The following is a 17386-nucleotide window of genomic DNA, read 5'->3' as shown; positions in this document are numbered from 1 at the left end:
AAAAGCCAGGCTGTCTGAAAGCCATCATTTAGTGGCTGTAAGCTTGTAAAGAAAATTCCACTGTGTGTTATAGTATGTAAAAAAAGCACATGCCAAAGGAGCCAGGTTAGCTGGGCTCTGGTATCTTCCAAATGTGTGGTTTTGTAAACTACAGATGTTGGGTGAGTGATGGGGTACCTGAAGGAGGGATGGGGTAGCTGGCATTTTTTTGGTGGAGCTGATAAAGCCTGCAGCCTGCTGCTACCCAGCCCAAGGCTTTCTCCACCACAGAAGTCATCCTGACCTCCTGAGTGAATGCTTTTCCTCTCAAAGCCAGTCTCACATCTGGCTGTTCCCTGTCTCTCTGTCATGGGCAGTGCCCACAGCCTCGCAAGCCCTCAGAGCTGGTCCCCACCAGCTGGTCACAAAAAATCCTGCTTCCTTCTGTCTGTTCCTTATCTTTCTATTGCTGGAATACCCTGTTTTCCTTCCCTGAGCTAGCACAGTGGATAGCCAGAGACACCTTGCACATCCGAACAGCGCTCCATGGACCTGACTGCCAGTTTGGGCTGCCCTGATATTTGACTATCTGCTGCCAAAACTCCAGCAAACTTAGTGCTTGAATTTATCATTATTTCTAGCAAAAATGTTGAACATCTAAGTTCAATCAACGAGATTCCTAGTCAGAAGCTAAATTTTGATGTGAAATACGCACTCCCCACGGGGTGAGTGAGCTCCTTCCCTATCACATTGGTACTGTTTCAGCTGTCAGGGTTTAAGCCTTTACCCATAAAATTCCAGAAAGTCTCACGCCACAGTCACTGCCCTGGTCCTGCTGCCACACTACTGCTGATCCAGACCAGGTGTCCCTGGCCCTGTGCCCACCTGGACTGGTGCCCAGCCGCTGTCTCAGCACCCCAGGGCCCTTTCCTCTGGGCAGCTCTCCAGCCCAAGGGCTCCACAGCGGCGAGCGAGCGCATCCCTCGGAGGGTCAGCGACAAACACGGCTCCGGAGGGCTCGGGACAGCAGCTGAATGACCGTGATGCACAGCCTGATGCCTCACATCATAAATTCATGAGTGAAGTCTTTCCTGACACACTCAGGACAGGCTGCCCCCTAACCGGGGACCAGCCAATATTACAAACCGCAGCCCTAGAGGTTACTGGATTACACCGCAAATAGTTTAAAACGAAATCAAAGCGATTTTTTACCGAAAAGGGGTCCCCGATAGCGAAACACACTTAATGCACGGGAAGTCTAACGTGACAAGTTCTGGTCTCTAACGTGCTCTGCCTGAATTACGCTAAATCCATTATACTCTGAGACAGCCCTGCAGTTCCCTCATTGCAGTACGGCTGTTTCCCCGTTTTCCCCTTGGTTGTTGTCTCTCTCTCCCCACCGTTGCTTTCCACAGTTTTCCCCTCAGTTCTTGCCCTCAGTCTCCCCTCGGCTGTTTTCCCCATTTTCCCTCAGTTGCTGCCCCTAGCTCTCTTCGGTTGTTTTCCCCCAGTTTTCCCCTGAGTTGCTGCCCCAGCTCCCCTCGGTTGTTTTCCCCCAGTTTTCCCCTCAGTTGTTGCCCCCCGTCTGCCTTCGGTTGTTTTCCCCCAGTTTTCCCCTCAGCTGCTGCCCCCTCTCCCCTCAGCCGCCCGAGGCAGGTCGGTCCGGCGGAGCCCGATCGGGTCCCGGCTGCCCCGGGGGTGGCTCCTGCAGCGCCCCAGCCCCGGTGTCCCGTCCTTACCGATTCTGCGAGCAGCAGCTGCCCCTTGCGGGAGCGCAGGAACTCCCGGGGGGGAAGCAGCGAGCTCAGCCCGGGCGGTGGTGCGGCCCCCGCGGACTCGGGGTCCTCCATGGCCGCGGCGGCGGGCGGGCTGGGCTCGGCTCAGCTGGGGCCGGGCTGGGTTGGGCTCGGGCTGAGCTCGAGCCGGGCTCGGGCTGGGCGCGGGCTCAGGCTCCGGGTAGGGGGTTGGCCGTGGAATTTTTTTTTTTCTCTCTCTGAAGGAGGGAAGCGGAAATCGTGACACTGCGGAAACGTGAAAAAAAAGTTTCAGCATCCCCAGCTGTGGGGGGCGGCCCCAGCGCCCGCTCCCAGCCCCAGGACAATGGGGCTGGGCTGCCACCTTGGCCCGGTGCTGGGCTGCGGGACCGGCGGCAGCGAGCCAGGCGGCCTCGTACCCCCGCCACTCCGAACACACAGAACCGCCGGGCGCTGGGCGTGGAAGGGGCCGCTGGAGCTCACCCAGCCCAAACCCCGCTCAAGGCTGAAATTTCAGGATCCAAATGCCTCGGCGAACGCTTTAGCATGACATTTGCATGGCACAAGAAAATCTTTCCAAAGGATGGTTACTGGGTCATTACATTTTTACTTTACTTTAAAAGGTACATTTACTCTAATGTACTTTTTTACACTTATTTATAAGATTAAATAATGCACTTGAGCCCGTTTGTATTTTCTTTTTATTAGAGAAAGAAGACAACCATGAAAATAATTTTCGTACAGATAAAAACATAATTAAGTTTAGAAAAACGCAACAATTTTCTCTGAAACTTTAACTGGTGAAATTGCAATGCTGAAACTGCATTTGAAAAAGTACAAAACCTTATTAATGATACTTGCAGAAACGTCAGTGCTCAGGAAATTCAAAAGTGAGCACGTGAAAACACATTCTTTAAAAAGAGAGTGGGAAAACAGAATGGAGAACTCATTCTTTCACTAACATGTCATTCTTATTTGGCAGGAGCACTCCTTCCTCTTGCTTTATCATGGCTAATCTTCTTGCAAAGAAGAACCACGTCGACAATGCAGAGAACAAGCAATATAAGACCCAACACCTATAAAAATTACCATAAAATTAGTTCCCCCAATCAGTCTCGAACCTCTACTGTAGTGACTCATCAGTAAACATATACTTGTTTCCAGCCTTGAAAATGTGTGTGATTTGAGACAGCTGATAAATTAAATAACATCCATATTTACATCCCATCAGGCTTTCAGAGAGCTGTCTACAGCCTGCTGTTTGATGTTTGTGTCAGGCCTTGAAGGTAGTGTGGTGCTCTCCTTGAAAGCTAAGCTAATGCTGCATTATGCCAGACAATGCTTTTATCCTAAATGAAAGCCCTCTGTCTCTTTAAGGGCTGCTTAATTAATGGGACTGGCCCTGAGAAAAGTCAAGGGAAAGTCAGTATTCCTAGAAACAAGCCCAGCAGGAAAATGCTCTTCTCCTCTGAAGCTCTGAATGGGAAACATATTCCAAATTGAAGAAAATGTACTAAATTATTTAAAAAATAGACAACCCCAGAAAGGTAACTGGAAAAAAGTTTGCAGAAAAGCCACTGCGTTAACTCACTCAGCTCCTGCCCTTCAGCCCCATCCCATATGCACACTGGGGTTTTTTATGCAAGCACTGCATTATGTGATCAGGGGAGTTATTTTCAGGAGTGCTCTTGGGAGAGGACAGCTCAAGGCACTTTGTGCCTCAGGAAAACAGGCTGGGGGTGATTCTGTCCCTTCCAGCACTGACGATGTTACACGTTCCACTGAAACTTGAGTGGGAGTCTCCTGCTCCTACCTTTAATTTCTGTGAACCTCTGAGAATATAAATTCTATTCCAGCACAGTCACTCTATCAGAAAGTCTCTTTTTTGCTTAGGATGCCATTGACAGTGAAGCCATCAGCTTTCCCCTTCACCATCTCCTAAGCTGATAAGCTGAGTTTGAAAGAGCTCTGTGGCAGCTGTTAGGTTTCTTTTGGTTGCTTGTCACGTTTCAGCTTATCTTGTACTTCTAGAGACTTTCAAAAACGAGGGGTTTTCTTCCCCTCCTTATTGTTAATTACATTAATTGCCATTTGAATTAAAAATACCAGTTACTCAAACTATTAAACTGATTTCATTTTAAGAAAACAAAAATCTTACAATCATAGTATGAACAAAACCCCTTTTTAACTGACACAATTCCTCAGTTTGTGTCAGAAAAAAACAGTGTACATGCCAGGAGGGAGGTACCAGCATGTCTGTTAAAAGCTTCAACTCTTTTTAGGACAGTTGGCATTTCTTCTCAAGTAGAAACCAAACTGGATAGTCCTAAAAGAGCTACGGATTCTCCCACCTAGGATTTCAAGGTATGGTAGCAAATGTAGTTACTTAAAAACTCTGGAAATTGTCAGTGTTTCAGTACTTCTCTGCAGTAATTCCTAAGTGTTGTAACATCTTTAGATTACTAGTGATGCAAGGATTATTTTCTTTTAGTGAGATACACAGGATGTAACTTGTTTGCTACTGCTGAGAGTGTTCTTTCAAGACAGTTGTTTGCATGGTCCTACCACAATGTGAGTGTACTAAGAGGTTCAAATCACTGCACTCTAAGAACTGAAATTCATGAACAATGCTCCTACTTACTCCTCCAACCAATGTTCCCTTGTTGGTCTTGATTATTATTGCAAACAAGCCCACAACGAGCAGGAACAACGCTGCAATCACCGAGTTGAAAATATCCTGAAACAGCCAGTGGAAGCAAAATATTTATTCTGAAATAACAGACCTGAAGAAGAGTGTGGAGAGCTCCCAGCACAGAAGGGATGGTTAAAAACAGCTGGACTGCCATGAAGACAGAGTTACAGCAATATCTGTGTGAGAAAACACTGACATCCAGTGGTTTGATCACAAAAAGAGTGTTTATAGTAAAAGTTTGTTTTACCTTTCTGCTGTTGTTTTTGCATCAAATATTTGCAATTTGGCTACACCTGAGAGACTGAAGCAGCAAATACAGGTACAAAAGGGAGGTAAGAGGAGAACCTATTAGTATTTGAGTGAAAGTGTGTGACTAATTTGTGATGTGAAGGTGTTATGCAGCGAGGCAAACAGTGCCTGTGCTGGGCGGGCTGTTATCGGATCCAGCAGCCGTCCAGGAACTGATGGAACAGAACACTCTGTCAGGAGAAACTGCCTCAACCTCCACAGAACACTGGGGCTTGCCTTACCTGTACAGAAATAATCACTGAGCCGCTGACTGGGACAGGTGGTCCTTCCTGGTCACAGGCCTGCTGGTGCTCACAGCCAGCGGCCACAACAGCCGGACAGCAGGACCCAGAGCCAGGGGACATTGGGGACAGCGGTACCCTCAGCCAGGGGACAGAACCCACAGCCAGGGGACACTGGGGACAGCCATACCCACAGCCAGGGGACACTGGGGACAGCCATGCCCACAGCCAGGGGACAGTAGAACCCACAACTATGAGACACTGGTGCTCACGGCCATGGGACATTGGTACCCAGAGTCCATCAATACGGCCGGGGACACGGGTACTCACAGCCATCAGTACTCACAGCCATCGCACCCTGGCACTCGGAGCCCACGGGTACTCACAGCCAGCGGCCAGAAGAGGAACCGCAACCGCGTGTCGAGCCTCAGCAGGTAGAGCAGCAGGAACAGGAGGGTGATCACCGTCTCCATGCCAGCCAGCGCCGTATAGGCGCCGGGCGAGCCCGAGGCCGCGAAGCAGATGAAGGCGGTCAGCGCCAGGAGCTGCGGGACAGGACGGGACGGGGGTCAGCGCCGGCCCGGGCCTTGCCCGCGGGCCGCGGGCCGCCCCCGGCCGTACCGTGCGGGCGATCTTCAGCGCGCCCCGCGGCGAGCGGGGGAAGGCCCGGTCCACCTGCAGCCGCCCCATGGCGGCCGAGCGGCCTGGGCGGTGCGCGGAGGAACCGGGACTACGGGACGACGCCGGGAGCCGGGGAGATGCCGGGGCTGATCCCGCAGGTGATGCCGGGGCCATCAACGGTGCTGAACCAGCCCCGCCTCAGAGCGCCGGGGCGGAGGAAGTGATGGCTCGGCGGCGGAAGGGCCGGGGCGGGCCGGAGCCAGTGCGGTGCCGTGCGGCGCGGCGCGGTCCGGGCGGCGGCGGGGATGGGCAATGTGGCGGCGGGGCGCGGCCTGGGCGTGGGGCCGGCGGGGCGCGGGCACTGCCGTCCCCGGCCCCTCAGCGGGCGGGCCCCGCGCTGCTGCCGAGCGTAAGTGCGGGGCGGAACCGCGGGGACGGGCTGGGCCGGGAGGCCGCCCCTGGACCCGGCTCCGGCTCCGGCTCCGTACGAGCCCTCGGGATGCGCTGGAGCGGCTCCGGGGGAGCAGGAGCAGGGTCAGACCCGAGAGCGGCTCCGGGGGAGCAGGAGAGAGGTCGGACTCTGGAGCGGCTTTGGGGCAGCAGAAGCGGGGTCAGGCTGGAGCTCTGACCAGGGCTGACCGCCCAGCCCGTCCTGCCTTCCTGCCGTGCTCGGCTGGGTGAAGGGTCTTGTAAGCTCAGCTTGGCTTGTACAGGATTTTTACCGCTGTTTTGAGGTGTAAGGTGCTTGTTTTGGAGCTGCTCTGTAATCCTCACCTTTACCCCGCCGGGCCTCTGAGGCCAGTGGGTGCTGCCCTAGCTGTTCTTTCCAAAATTCATTTTTCCCCTGTGCAGACCGACTGAGGAGCAGCAGATGGAGCAAGAATCTGGTGAGAGTGTGAGCACTCACCGTCGGGCTCTTGGCAGTGTCAGGGACAGTGGAGAACTTTAGCTAAATCTGTGTCAGTCGGTGCCACAGTTTGTCTGTTACATGACCCAATAATCACCTAAAACAGGCTCGGAGGGTCTCACATTAAGAGACTCAGTATAACCATGTTATGAAAATTGCTTTGATTTAACTGTTGTTTATTTCCGTTCTAGATAAGCGTCTGATAAAAAAAGATGCTAGAAAGAGAATTGTAAGTATTTGCATTTTGTTCAGAAAATGAAGTAAAAAGTGCAGCCATTATAATTTGAGTGTGTGTGTAATGGCAGCCATAGGCCATAGCTGTGTCACTGTGTAGTGCTGTGTCTGTCACTAGCTCATACTCTGTGCAAGGCTACGCTGGTCTAGTTCTGAAAATTGTAGTAAAATTATGGGAGATCTGTGCAAAAATTGTGAGGGCTTGTGTCAGGACAGGTGGCAGTTTGAGTTCACTCTTGCTTGTGTAGCCTTGCCATTGCCTTATATAACCCCCCATGGCTATAAACTATTTTAAGACAGTTGAAAAAAAATTCTCTTAGTTAATTTTAGTTGTTTAGGTTTCTGAAAATAAAAACGTGATCCCTCTTAAGTTTGAGCTATCTATATAATGGATGATGAAGTTATTATTCCAGCTGGCACTTATTTGAAATTGGGAGTCAGGTCTCTGAGGTGGGTTGTGGCAGAGTGGGGAGCAGCAGGTGACCCTCTGGAACCCCTGGGGTCCTGGGAAGGGAAAGAAAGCTGGAAGCAGGACAGGGGCTGGCTGTGGGGGTAGCAGGGAGGGAAAAAGTGTTCTGGGAGAGTCTCAGCATCCAAAGGGATCCCATGAAATAATCTGTTCCCAGCGTGGGGAGCTGGCATGTTGGAATAGGCAGGGGGCATTTCTGACACACTGTCACTGCTCTGCCACAGTGTGGGTCTCAAAGTGACTCTGCTTTTCACCAGATCTGTATCGAGGGCAACATTGCCAGTGGAAAAACAACATGCCTGGATTATTTTGCACAGACTACCAGCATTGAGGTACTGGATGCGCATTTCTTTGTCCTTATTTCCCTCCGTTTCCCTCACTGAGCAGCTGCTTGTCTTAGATCCATGTCCTCGGGTGTGTGAGGAGGGAGCAGCAGGGGCTGAGCCAGGGGCTTGCTGGGGCACCACCCCAACTTTTTACAGTCAAATTGCAGCAGAGAAATGTAGATCACATATGGTATGTACTGGGTGCCAAAATACCAGAAAAACCTGTGAATCAGTGTTTGTGCCTTTATAAAATAACAGCAACCCACAGAGCATGGGCATGTTTGGACTTGCCTGTTTGCCATTTCATGACACTGAAATCTTAGATGGGTCTGGTAAAAGCAAAGAAAAGAATTATTATGTAAAAATACCTATGCCATGTAACAGAGATCCCAGTGAATAGATGGCATTTTTAGTAAAAGAAAAGTCTGTTAGAACTGTTTCAGGAGATTTCTTAGGCTGATCTGGTATTTGATTTCATGTTGCTTAGAACCAGGTTAGGGGAAGGGCAGGCTTGTTGCATTTTAAACAAAATCGAGGTCAAACCTCAGTGAACAATTGTTCTTGTACAACAGATATTAACGTTTTCCCCAACAGACCTGGCAACACATTTGGCAATAAGTTTTAGGAGTTCTCATAGAAATGCTGGGCTGCCAGATGTTATTTGGTAATTTAACAGGAATTGTCCTTATGAAGTAATTAACTATTAATCTAAAGGATAACAGACTTTAATTTGCATACAGTGCAGCATTTTAAAGTAGCTAGTTAAGTTCCCAGGCTGATGAGATTGTCTTAGGCCTGACTCTACAGTATTATTGTAGATTTAGACCCTGTTTGAACCAGGCAGGTCTCTTGTGATTTTACCTATTCAGGGTAGAAGCTTTTCTGATTCATTTTGTAAAAGATTTGAATACATTTTGTTTGTTAGAACACAAAAATAAAATGAAAACAAATGTGCTAGCAGTCTGATCCTCTTCCTTTGCTGACAAGTTAATTTGTGAGGGGATGGACTTGTCATTGAAATGCTAAGTAGTCTGCTAAGCTGTTCTTTCCCTTACATGGCACTGATTTTGACTCAAAAAAAAATAATTCTCTTCAGGCTTACAGGGTGTTTAAAAATGCTAAGAAGATGTTGGATATTGACATGTCTCTATTTTTAGCAGTGTTCATTATTACCTTTTGTGTTACAGAATTCAGTGCTGGTTTTTTAAGTGTCATGAGCTTTCCAATACAAGTCCTGAATGCTCTGAGTTACTGCACAAGTATTCCTTAACAATAGTTGTAGACTTGTAGGATCACATTAAGTGTTTTGAAACTAAGATGTATTTAACATGGAGTAATTCTTTTAAACCAGGTTTTGAAGGAACCCTTGACCAAGTGGAGGAATGTTCGAGGTCATAATATCCTGGTAAGTGGCAGAAATTATTCCTGCAGTTACAGTGACTGTTCTTTTAGCAAGACATGTGTGATGGCTTTTTATCCAGCAAAACTGCTACAAAAGGTGTGATCCAAATCTCACAAGCAAAAACTAAAGCTCCACAAAGCAAAAGAGCTTCTATTGCGGTTAAGACATGCATGTAATAGAAACTCTGCATATAAAATGTTGTTTTGGCAAGGACTGGATGTCCAGTGGGGTGAGTTAAAACAATTCCCAGGAAGGTAAGCCCTGAGTGTGGCAGTTGTTTCTAAATGTGCTTGTTGTGCCTGTTTCAAAGAAGGGAAGGAGGTGAGGTGAGGGGTGGATCTGTCAGTTAATGTTGTCTGATTGAAGATCTGTGAACAGTTCTGGAGCCCCCAATATAAGAAGGACATGGAACTGTTGGAATAAGTCCAGGTGAGGCCACGGAGGTGCTGAGGGGACTGGAGCACCTCCCCTGGGGAGCCAGGCTGGGAGAGCTGGGGCTGCTCAGCCTGGACAGGAGAAGCTCACAGCTCCTTCCAGGATCTGAGGAGCTAGAGGGAACCCAGAGAGGGACAATTCCTCAGGAACTGCAAGGACGTGATAGGGGGGAAAGGAGACAAATCAAAAGAGAGGTAGTTTAGGTTGGATGCATGGAAGGAACTCTGTCCTCTGAGGGTGTGCAGCTGTGGGTGCCCCTGGATCCCTGGCAGTGTCCAAGGCCAGGTTGGACACTGGGGCTTGGAGCAGCCTGGGACAGTGGAAGGTGTCCCTGCCATGGCAGGGGTGGCACTGGATGGGCTTTAAGGTCCATTCCAACTCTTTAACCCTGCATGAATCTGTCATCCTTTGGCTGCTGCAGGTAAGGAAAATTCAGGCCAGTGAGGAGTTGGGGGCTTCCATTGTCTTTTGGGTGGCCGAGGCTTCTTGAAACTGCTCCCCCCAGGATGTCCCTGGGTCCCAGCTGCAGCTGCACACTGGCCTTGCTGGCATGCTGGAAGTGGTCCCTGCTGTCAGCCCTGTGCCTAGGGCTCAGCCCCTCTGCAGAGCCCCCACTGTGGCTGAGGCAAGGGTCTGTGCTCAGGCTCTGCAGTCTGCAGTGTGGACACACCCCAAGCCATACTTGCCCTGACATGTGCTAAATACCATCAGTGTTAGCACAGGCCCTCTGGAACAGTAAATTGTCCCTCCTAGGAGTTGCTGATGCCTTTCTGATTGTTAGTAAAGGGTTGGGGCATGTGTTGCATGACGCCGCAGCAGCCTTGGAGCAGTGGCAAAATCTGATCTTGGCAGGGAGTACAGCAGAAGGTCAGACTTGTGGGCTGAAGCTTTGCTGCTCTCTTAAAACTTGTCACCTCATCCAAAAGACACTGAATGATGTTTTATTTTGAGTGAGATCCTTTCTCTGCTGCGCAGGATAGATTGTTTCTTTTACGTTCTATGTGAGTGTGGAATTGCAGCAATCAGAAAGTGGAACAGCTACTGAGAGCTGCTGTGAGGATCCTTTGGGAGGAATAGCCGGTGTTAAAGGACACCTTTCTGAGGCCCTGACCATACTTAGAGCCCTGTATGATTTCTGGGTGCACTGAAGGTCTGTCAGGGCACAAAAATAGTGTAGCAGGTAGGTTTTTTCCATTAGTTGGTTCTGACTGTTCCTTGTGCAGAGTAACTAATTCCTGCTGAGTTCAGCCAGCCTCCCACTCAGTGTCTGGAGGGACAGGGCTGTAATTCTGCAGCTCCATTGTGGAGAGCAAATGATCACTTCATGTTGGTCAAACCTGATGTCAGCTGTTTTAGCACACTTCTTAGAGCCATGCTGCTGTAGGGAAAAGTTTCCTAAATACCAACTTCCTGTTGTGCTGTTTGTCCTTACAAATGTCCATCTGTTCTGCTTCCATCTCTGACCCCAGGGCTTAATGTACCAGGATGCATCAAGGTGGGGGATAACTCTGCAGACCTATGTCCAGCTGACCATGCTGGAGCAGCACACCCGGCCCATGGTAAGGAAACTTCTTTTAATTTTACGAGTAATTTGATGTGGTTATGAGTGATAAATCCTTTTAACATTATATTCAAGAGTTAGGATGCTGTGTGCATTAATTCTTTGTTCCTGCAGTGAGTAGGAATTTCTGTGGTGCAGACATTGACATGCTCAGTGTGTGCTCTGGGGGTAAAACCTCTGCCTCCTGCCTGCTCACAATTTCCCCAAACTGATGCTGCTCTTTGGGCACACCCTTTAGGGCGAGGCTTGCACAAATCTCTTCCTCGTTTCATGTCAGTGACTTGTCTGTAATTTCATTATTTCAAATCTTTGGCAAACACCAAGTAATCTCTTGTTAGAATTCATGGTACTGCTTCGTGCTGTCTAGTACAAATTTAGCCATTGCTTCTTCTGTTTATGCAAAATACTTCCACTACCATTTTCTATTCCTTTTTTGGGTGGTTGACATCCTTTCTTTCTCGTAATTTTTTCCTTTTTTTATATTAAATTTCACGTCCTACCTTTTTGTCAAGATTTCTTCATTCTTTTCTCCTTCAAACACCTTTCGTTACATTCCGTGCTGTCTTCCATTCCCTGATTACAAGACCTGGTCTTAGATGCCATGCTTATATTTTACTGATTGTTCTTATGTTGTGTTTTCTGAGTTTGTGTCAAGGCAGACTGTTGGCAGTACCAAATATGAAAGTGGCAGATATAATCATTAGGTTTTTGGAAGAGGTGTTTTTCCAAGACAATACAAATCCTGGTTTCTCGGAGAAGAAGTTCATTCAAGAATTCTGGAGGATTTCCCTCTGAGCTTTTTTGTCATTTGAGCCTTGCTGGAGCTGTTTTTGCTTTGTTAATGTGCAGAAGCCTGGGTGAGAAGTTGCTCTGCCAGGCCCAGGAGTGTCAGAGGATCTCCCTTCTCCAACATGAAGTGCTGGTAGAACATGTGCAGGGCTGGCTGAGGCCAGGACTCTGTCAGCTGCAGTTACTTCTTTTAAAAGTCCCGTTTCCTTTCCTGAATGTGTCTGATGTCAGCTGTGTGCTGTGACCCAGCAATGCATGGGATGAAGCAGCACTTTGGGGAGCAGTAGTTCCCATTGTCCTGCAGATCCCAAATGGATTTCTGCTTTTTGTACCCTGAGTTACTTTCCACTGCTCAGCTGAATGCTGAGCACTTGGCCTTGAGCTGGTGTCTGAATAACAAATCCGAGTAAGATCAGGAGTCCTTGTTTGCTTTGTGGTTCCCACCCTCCCAGTAAGTTTGTTTCTCACAAGATCTTAAAATTGTATTTCATACAATTTGTATGCCATATGAGTGAAAAGAAACAAGCATGAAAGTGTCAGGTTCTGTGTTGCAGATTTCCCCCATAAGGATGATGGAGCGGTCAATTCACAGTGCAAAACACATTTTTGTGGAGAACCTCTATCGAAGGTATGGCATGTGGTTTTCTGCTTTACTTTCTTGGATTCATTATTTTAAATATATATCTAATCAAACGATAATTCCTTTGGTAATGTGCATTTAAGGGGCCTGTGAAATCTGCCAGTTCTGTGTTGGAGTGGCAGTGTGTTTGGTATGGGCTGTGCTGCCCACTTCCTGTAGGACTCAGGAAAAGCTTTTCCTGCTGTGCTCCTGAGCACTCAGTATTATTTAGACACCAGCTATTGAAGTCACTGGCTCTCCAGCTGAATACCCAAATCTTGCTTGAATCAAACACATGCTGGACAGGAAAAAAACACAAAGATAGAAAGAATAAGACTCTGGGAGGTAGAGAACCAGGCAGTGTTATCCAGCCTGGCATCCAGGATTGGCATTTCTTGCAAGCAGGGTCTCAAGTCTTGTGCTCTTGCTCAGAATCAGGATTTACAGGATCAAAACAGACTGCGAGCCTTGGTAGGCTGTGAGTAAAGAAAGAACAATTACAACAGTTACACCTAACTGCCCTAGGTGTAACTCACCCCCCAAACTACCTGGTATAGTGCAGGAATCAGGGTTTTGTTTGTTTGGAGTGCTGAATTTCTGTAGAGGAGTGGATGTGACAGATGGGTTTTAGTGGGTTTTTCAGTGGCCTTGAGGGACTGGAACAGTAACAAATCCCAGTTTGTGCCACAAGGTGTCATCCATGCTGCACGAGCACCTCTGTGCCATGGGAAAGCCTTTGGAAGTTCTTATTCATCCCAGTCCACACACAGTGCAAACAGCCTGGAATATCCTCATTTTTAGTTACTGGCTTCTTTTTTCATTGTAGACAAAGTGCTTTTTTTCCTAAGGACTTAGTTGCTATGAGGCTAAATCTGTTTGAGGCAGCACTGTAAGTTAATAATAACAATTTTAAGGGCATCTAAAATGTTTTGCACTTTTTAAATGTTGAAAAAAGGCATTTGCTTTGTTTTGTTACAGTGAGCTAGAAGGTAGCTGATAGAACCAACGGCAAGCCAAAAGAAAATAATGTTTAAAAGGATTATAAATAAAAGAAGGAATAATTGAGGACTGTGTGAAAGTAGCTGTTTTGTGACACATTAAAAAAGGAGTCAGACTGGCTGTGTTAGGTGAGTCTCAGTTGTGTGCACATGAGTGTGCAGGGTGTGCTGTAGGTGAGCACTGCAGTTCAGTGTCCCTGAGTCCATCACTGGTTAGGATAGAAATTCCCTCTGTTCATGCTGGACTTAGGCAGTAAAAACCTGACTTGGTAGGAGCCAAATGCCAGCAAACTTTGGAAATGTAAACACCATTTTGTGCCTTTTATATACCCTGTATCTTTATGGATCTTGAGCCAGAGTCCTCCCAGGATTACCCAGGGAAAGCAAAGATGTGCTGTCTGTCGGGCAGGTCAGTGCAGAATTGACTTGGATGTATTTGTTTTTTAGGGTAAGAGCAGTGGAGCTTCTTCCTGTTTCCAGTTCCTTTCAGCCTTCCTATTTCCCCCATCTATCCTGGAGAAAAGTAGCACAATAAGACTTTGGCTGCTGTAGATCCCTGCTACCCAGAATTGATGTGATTATCAAGAAGAGCAGCAGTGAGCAGTGTTACCCCATTTCTAGATGGCCAATCAAGAGGGGATGTGGCACAAACAGGGATTTTGCTTTTTTCCATACTTAGGGAAATACCTGTATTACTTTTGCTCACTTTTGCAAGTGATCAAAGCAAGTTGCCAGGGGACTGGTTTAGAAATCTATGGAATATTTTTCTTCAGTCCTATTTAATATGGTCTAGCTGGTCTTAATCATTCAGCTGGAGAGCACAGGAGCCTCCCAACTCCATCTTCTTAAATTTTTTTTCTATTGCAAATGTGTTTAGGAAAGAGTGTTGAGAATACGTGTAACTGTCACCAGTTTTGAAGAGAGGATACTGTAAAATTAGTAATATTTGACACTCAGGAATAAGTGAAAATTAATACACTAATGAAAACATGGTAGGTGATTCTTAACCTGTCCTCAGTAACTCCCTTTTACTTGAGTTGTCTGATACTTTATTGTTGTTTTTGAGATAACTTTGGGACATTTGTCTCCAACATTCTGTGCTCTGAGTTCAAAGTTAAGCATATTGAATATTTCACTACTCTTTCCACAAATATTTCTCACAGTGCGAGTAAATTTATTGACACATGGACATTATATTTTTGCTGCCTTTTACTGTGGCTTCTGTAAGGAATTGTTGGTGCTGCTCAGTAAATCATCCCTTCTGGTGACATGTCCTGGGACAGACTTGAACTGATGCTGATACAGAGAACCTGAGCAATAAATACCATTGAGTACTTAAAAAAAAGGAAAAGATCTGGTCTTTCTCTTTTATAAAATATGGTTTATGTGGGGAGGGATTGTGGTCAGGTGAGCACAATGAGAGTTTGGAGTTGATCTTGCATGCTGCTCAGATGCCTCTTGTGTTTGTTCAGTGGAAAAATGCCAGAGGTGGATTATGCTGTCCTGAGTGAATGGTTTGACTGGATCCAGAACAACACTGATGTTTCAGTTGATTTGATAGGTAACATCTTGTTGGGTCTGGAGGGCTGTGGGTGGGTTTCCTTTCTGGGAGAAAAAAACAATTCTTGTCTCCTGGCTCATAAATAATCACATTATTCAGTATAAAAGTGACCACCATCAGACAGCCTGGGTTTGTGGGCGGTTCATGGGTTGGGTAGTAGCAAAGGGGAGGTCCAGTGGTGGTACCCAAGCCAGGATCCTTCCCTTCTATAGTTTGTGAAGTGAGTTTCTTATTTGCTTTTAAAACTGATCCTTGAACATAACTATTAACATTTTCGTTCCCGCAGTTTATTTGCAGACATCTCCTGAAGTTTGTTATGAGAGGCTAAAGACACGGTGCAGGGAAGAGGAAAAAGTCATTCCTCTGGTAAGGAGTTCCTGTGATATATGTGCTCACAAGGAGCTTTGAAAATGGAACAATTCCAATCTAAATACTAAAATTGTATCCTGAGTATATTGCCAGAATGTGGTGCAGCTGTTTCCACTGCAAACTAAACCCTGAATATTGAATTTAGATTTATTTTTAAAAAATGATCTGTCATGCATGCTGAGTCTCCCAGATGTTCTTCTGTAGCTGACTTTAGGTGCAGCATTAATCAACTGGTAATCTTCTCTAGGATGTAAAATCAATTGCCTTTGTACCATGAAATGGCACAAAAGCACCCAGGTGTAGCATGGGTGCCTGGGCTTGCAGGTGCTGAGGTTTCTGTGGGCACTTTGCTGTCTCCTCCCTGCACATGTTTGTGCATGAAAAGTGTCTCTGCTGTGGCTGAAAGGAAGCAGCTCCTTGAAAACTGTGACCTTGGGATCTGTTTTAAAACAAGCTGTGCTGATGGAACAGTGATTTCTGTGCCAATTCACAGCATGGCCCCTCATGCCGCAAGGCTTCCAAAGAAGCCTGCCCAGACATGAATGCAGCTCCCTCTGCAGCCCTGGGTGCGTGGCTCAGGAGAAGCAATCGTCAGTTGAAGATCTGTGCAAAGAGCTAAATTTTGGGCCATGTGAAATTTTGAAAATAAATCCTCCTGTAATGGATTTGAAGAGCCCTTGTGTTATTTTGCAGCTCTGCTGAAGAGGAGGGGAGCAGTTATGAATGAGCAATGTGAAGTGATCTCCATGAAGAAAAAAGCCAGTTCATGACAGGCAGGAGAGCTTTTAGAGGAAATTGAGTTATGAGAAAGTGAGCTGGGAATTCTAGGGAAATGTACTGACACAGAAAGTGCCTCCCATGCATATTCTTTGCAGCCTTGCCCTTTTTGTCCTTACTTTGTTGTATTTTTTTTCTGTAAAATCTTGAACCACATTTTACCTGTGGGAGAGAATCGTGGTTGCTTGATCTTAAAAGGAGCTGAGAGCCCTCTGCTCCTGTAAGCTGTTTCTTGAGGTCTTCCTGGAGTTAAACTTTGTACTTGGAATTAATTTTTCTCAAAAACCTTCTGATGCTTTTTATTTTTTGTTAGTGGAAGATATCTGTTGCAGGCTTTTATATGTGTCTTTTAACTGCTTCCCAATGGATAAAGATTGCAATGTGTGTGTGTCATCCCTGGGCATTTGTGTTAGTCCAGTGCTTCTTTTCTAGGAATATTTAGAAGCTATTCATGAGCTCTATGAAGAGTGGCTCATTAAACGTGCACTGTTTGAAGTTTCCTGCCCAGTACTTGTGAGTATTATTTTTATTATAACCAATTAGGCATGTGGGGGATTGTGCTCTCCAAATAATAGGAGCATTGTTTAGTGGTAAAAGTAAATAAATCTGCCTTTTGGATAACCTTTGGAGAAGGACAGCCTCAGACAAACGTGATAGCTGTTGGTGTATAGCACAAAAATGGGGTCTGCTATCTCTGCAGTGGAGTTGGAGGGGCTGTTCACTGGCATTGCTTGCAGGATCAGCCATGGAGCTTTTCAGGGAATGCCAAATTCCCAGCAGAAAGCAGCTTGGGTAAATCCATAGGAGTATACCAGTTTGGCTGCAATGGTAGTCCTGTTCTGTTCTGCTCAAAAGAAACCAAGTTTTATGGTGTCAGTTATTGCCAGTGTTCATCCTCTTCTCTCCAAGGTTATTGGAGCTGACCATGACATGCAGAAAATGATAGAGAAGTATGAAGAAAACCGGGACCAAATACTGAACCCAGCTAACAGACAACACTGTTTATAGAAGCCTGTGACTGTTGTATCAGAAATCATCTACTGAAGTCTGAGTTGGTATTTTTAGTATTTAAATATAATGGGTATTGTTTTTGCACTATGCTTTGTAGAACGCTGTGGACTTACATCTCTGAAATGATCAGGTAGCAATCAGGAACGGAATGTGAATCAATTCCCTTTGTGTTTTTAGGTTTTCAATCAGCTTTACTGTGACAGTTCTGTTCAGCTAAAATATGGCTGTTTCCCTCATTTCCCACTTCACTGCTGCTTCCTAGAAGTAACTTTACTTTCTTTTTTTTTTTTTTCCCCCCAAAGAGAACACTGTTGTAATTTGAAATAAATGCTTTATTACAATGTCCCTCTGA

General features: G+C 46.6%; 3 protein-coding genes and 1 long non-coding RNA gene across 9 annotated transcripts in view; 2 read left to right on the top strand and 2 right to left on the bottom strand.

Annotated features, from left to right (window-relative positions):
- CMTM3 (CKLF like MARVEL transmembrane domain containing 3) overlaps positions 1-1987 on the bottom strand; it is a 13295-nt gene extending 11308 nt beyond the window's left edge. The window contains exon 1 of the mRNA XM_018920761.2: positions 1719-1987. Coding sequence (XP_018776306.2) covers positions 1719-1829 — 111 coding nt within the window. The 5' untranslated portion in view covers positions 1830-1987. The remainder of the gene's footprint in view (positions 1-1718) is intronic.
- The window catches only part of LOC127060031 (uncharacterized), a 4225-nt gene extending 1537 nt beyond the window's left edge, over positions 1-2688 (top strand). Inside the window, exon 2 of the long non-coding RNA XR_007778553.1 lies at positions 1979-2688. This is a non-coding gene — a long non-coding RNA (uncharacterized LOC127060031). The remainder of the gene's footprint in view (positions 1-1978) is intronic.
- Positions 2417-5714, bottom strand: CKLF (chemokine like factor). The gene is made up of 4 exons (XM_050978856.1): positions 5577-5714; positions 5342-5500; positions 4375-4470; positions 2417-2809 (listed from the first exon to the last, which is right to left on the bottom strand). Exons 1-4 carry the CDS (start codon positions 5643-5645, stop codon positions 2705-2707), a joined length of 429 nt encoding a protein of 142 aa, XP_050834813.1. The 5' UTR covers positions 5646-5714; the 3' UTR covers positions 2417-2704.
- Positions 5633-17386, top strand: TK2 (thymidine kinase 2). 6 transcript variants are annotated; one of them, XM_050978850.1, is made up of 10 exons: positions 5633-5734; positions 6675-6712; positions 7444-7518; positions 8864-9010; positions 10819-10908; positions 12254-12327; positions 14789-14877; positions 15164-15243; positions 16456-16536; positions 16933-17386. In XM_050978850.1, exons 1-10 carry the CDS (start codon positions 5644-5646, stop codon positions 17029-17031), a joined length of 864 nt encoding a protein of 287 aa, XP_050834807.1. In that variant the 5' UTR covers positions 5633-5643; the 3' UTR covers positions 17032-17386. The 6 variants fall into 6 exon arrangements, with proteins under 6 accessions (XP_050834807.1, XP_050834811.1, XP_050834810.1 ...); XM_050978853.1 differs by lacking the exon at positions 5633-5734 and adding an exon at positions 5771-5985 and having other exon boundaries at positions 8864-8917; XM_050978849.1 differs by lacking the exon at positions 5633-5734 and adding an exon at positions 5820-5985.

This window comes from Serinus canaria, chromosome 11 (genome assembly GCF_022539315.1).
Source record: "Serinus canaria isolate serCan28SL12 chromosome 11, serCan2020, whole genome shotgun sequence".
Classification (NCBI taxonomy): domain Eukaryota; kingdom Metazoa; phylum Chordata; class Aves; order Passeriformes; family Fringillidae; genus Serinus; species Serinus canaria.
Note: the sequence above shows the minus strand (reverse complement) of the source record. Positions and strands in the feature narration are given on the sequence as shown.

Coding starts and splice junctions, on each gene's coding strand:
- CKLF (XM_050978856.1), bottom strand. CDS start 5,645: ATGGGGCGGCTGCAGGTGGACCGGGCCTTCCCCCGCTCGCCGCGGGGC. Junction 4,471..5,341: donor TCCTCTTCTGGCCGCTGGCT/GTGAGTACCCGT, acceptor TGGCTGTTTCAG/GATATTTTCAACTCGGTGAT. Junction 2,810..4,374: donor AGGGAACATTGGTTGGAGGA/GTAAGTAGGAGC, acceptor TAATTTTTATAG/GTGTTGGGTCTTATATTGCT.
- TK2 (XM_050978849.1), top strand. CDS start 5,889: ATGTGGCGGCGGGGCGCGGCCTGGGCGTGGGGCCGGCGGGGCGCGGGC. Junction 14,878..15,163: donor TGTTTCAGTTGATTTGATAG/GTAACATCTTGT, acceptor TCGTTCCCGCAG/TTTATTTGCAGACATCTCCT. Junction 15,244..16,455: donor AGGAAAAAGTCATTCCTCTG/GTAAGGAGTTCC, acceptor CTTCTTTTCTAG/GAATATTTAGAAGCTATTCA.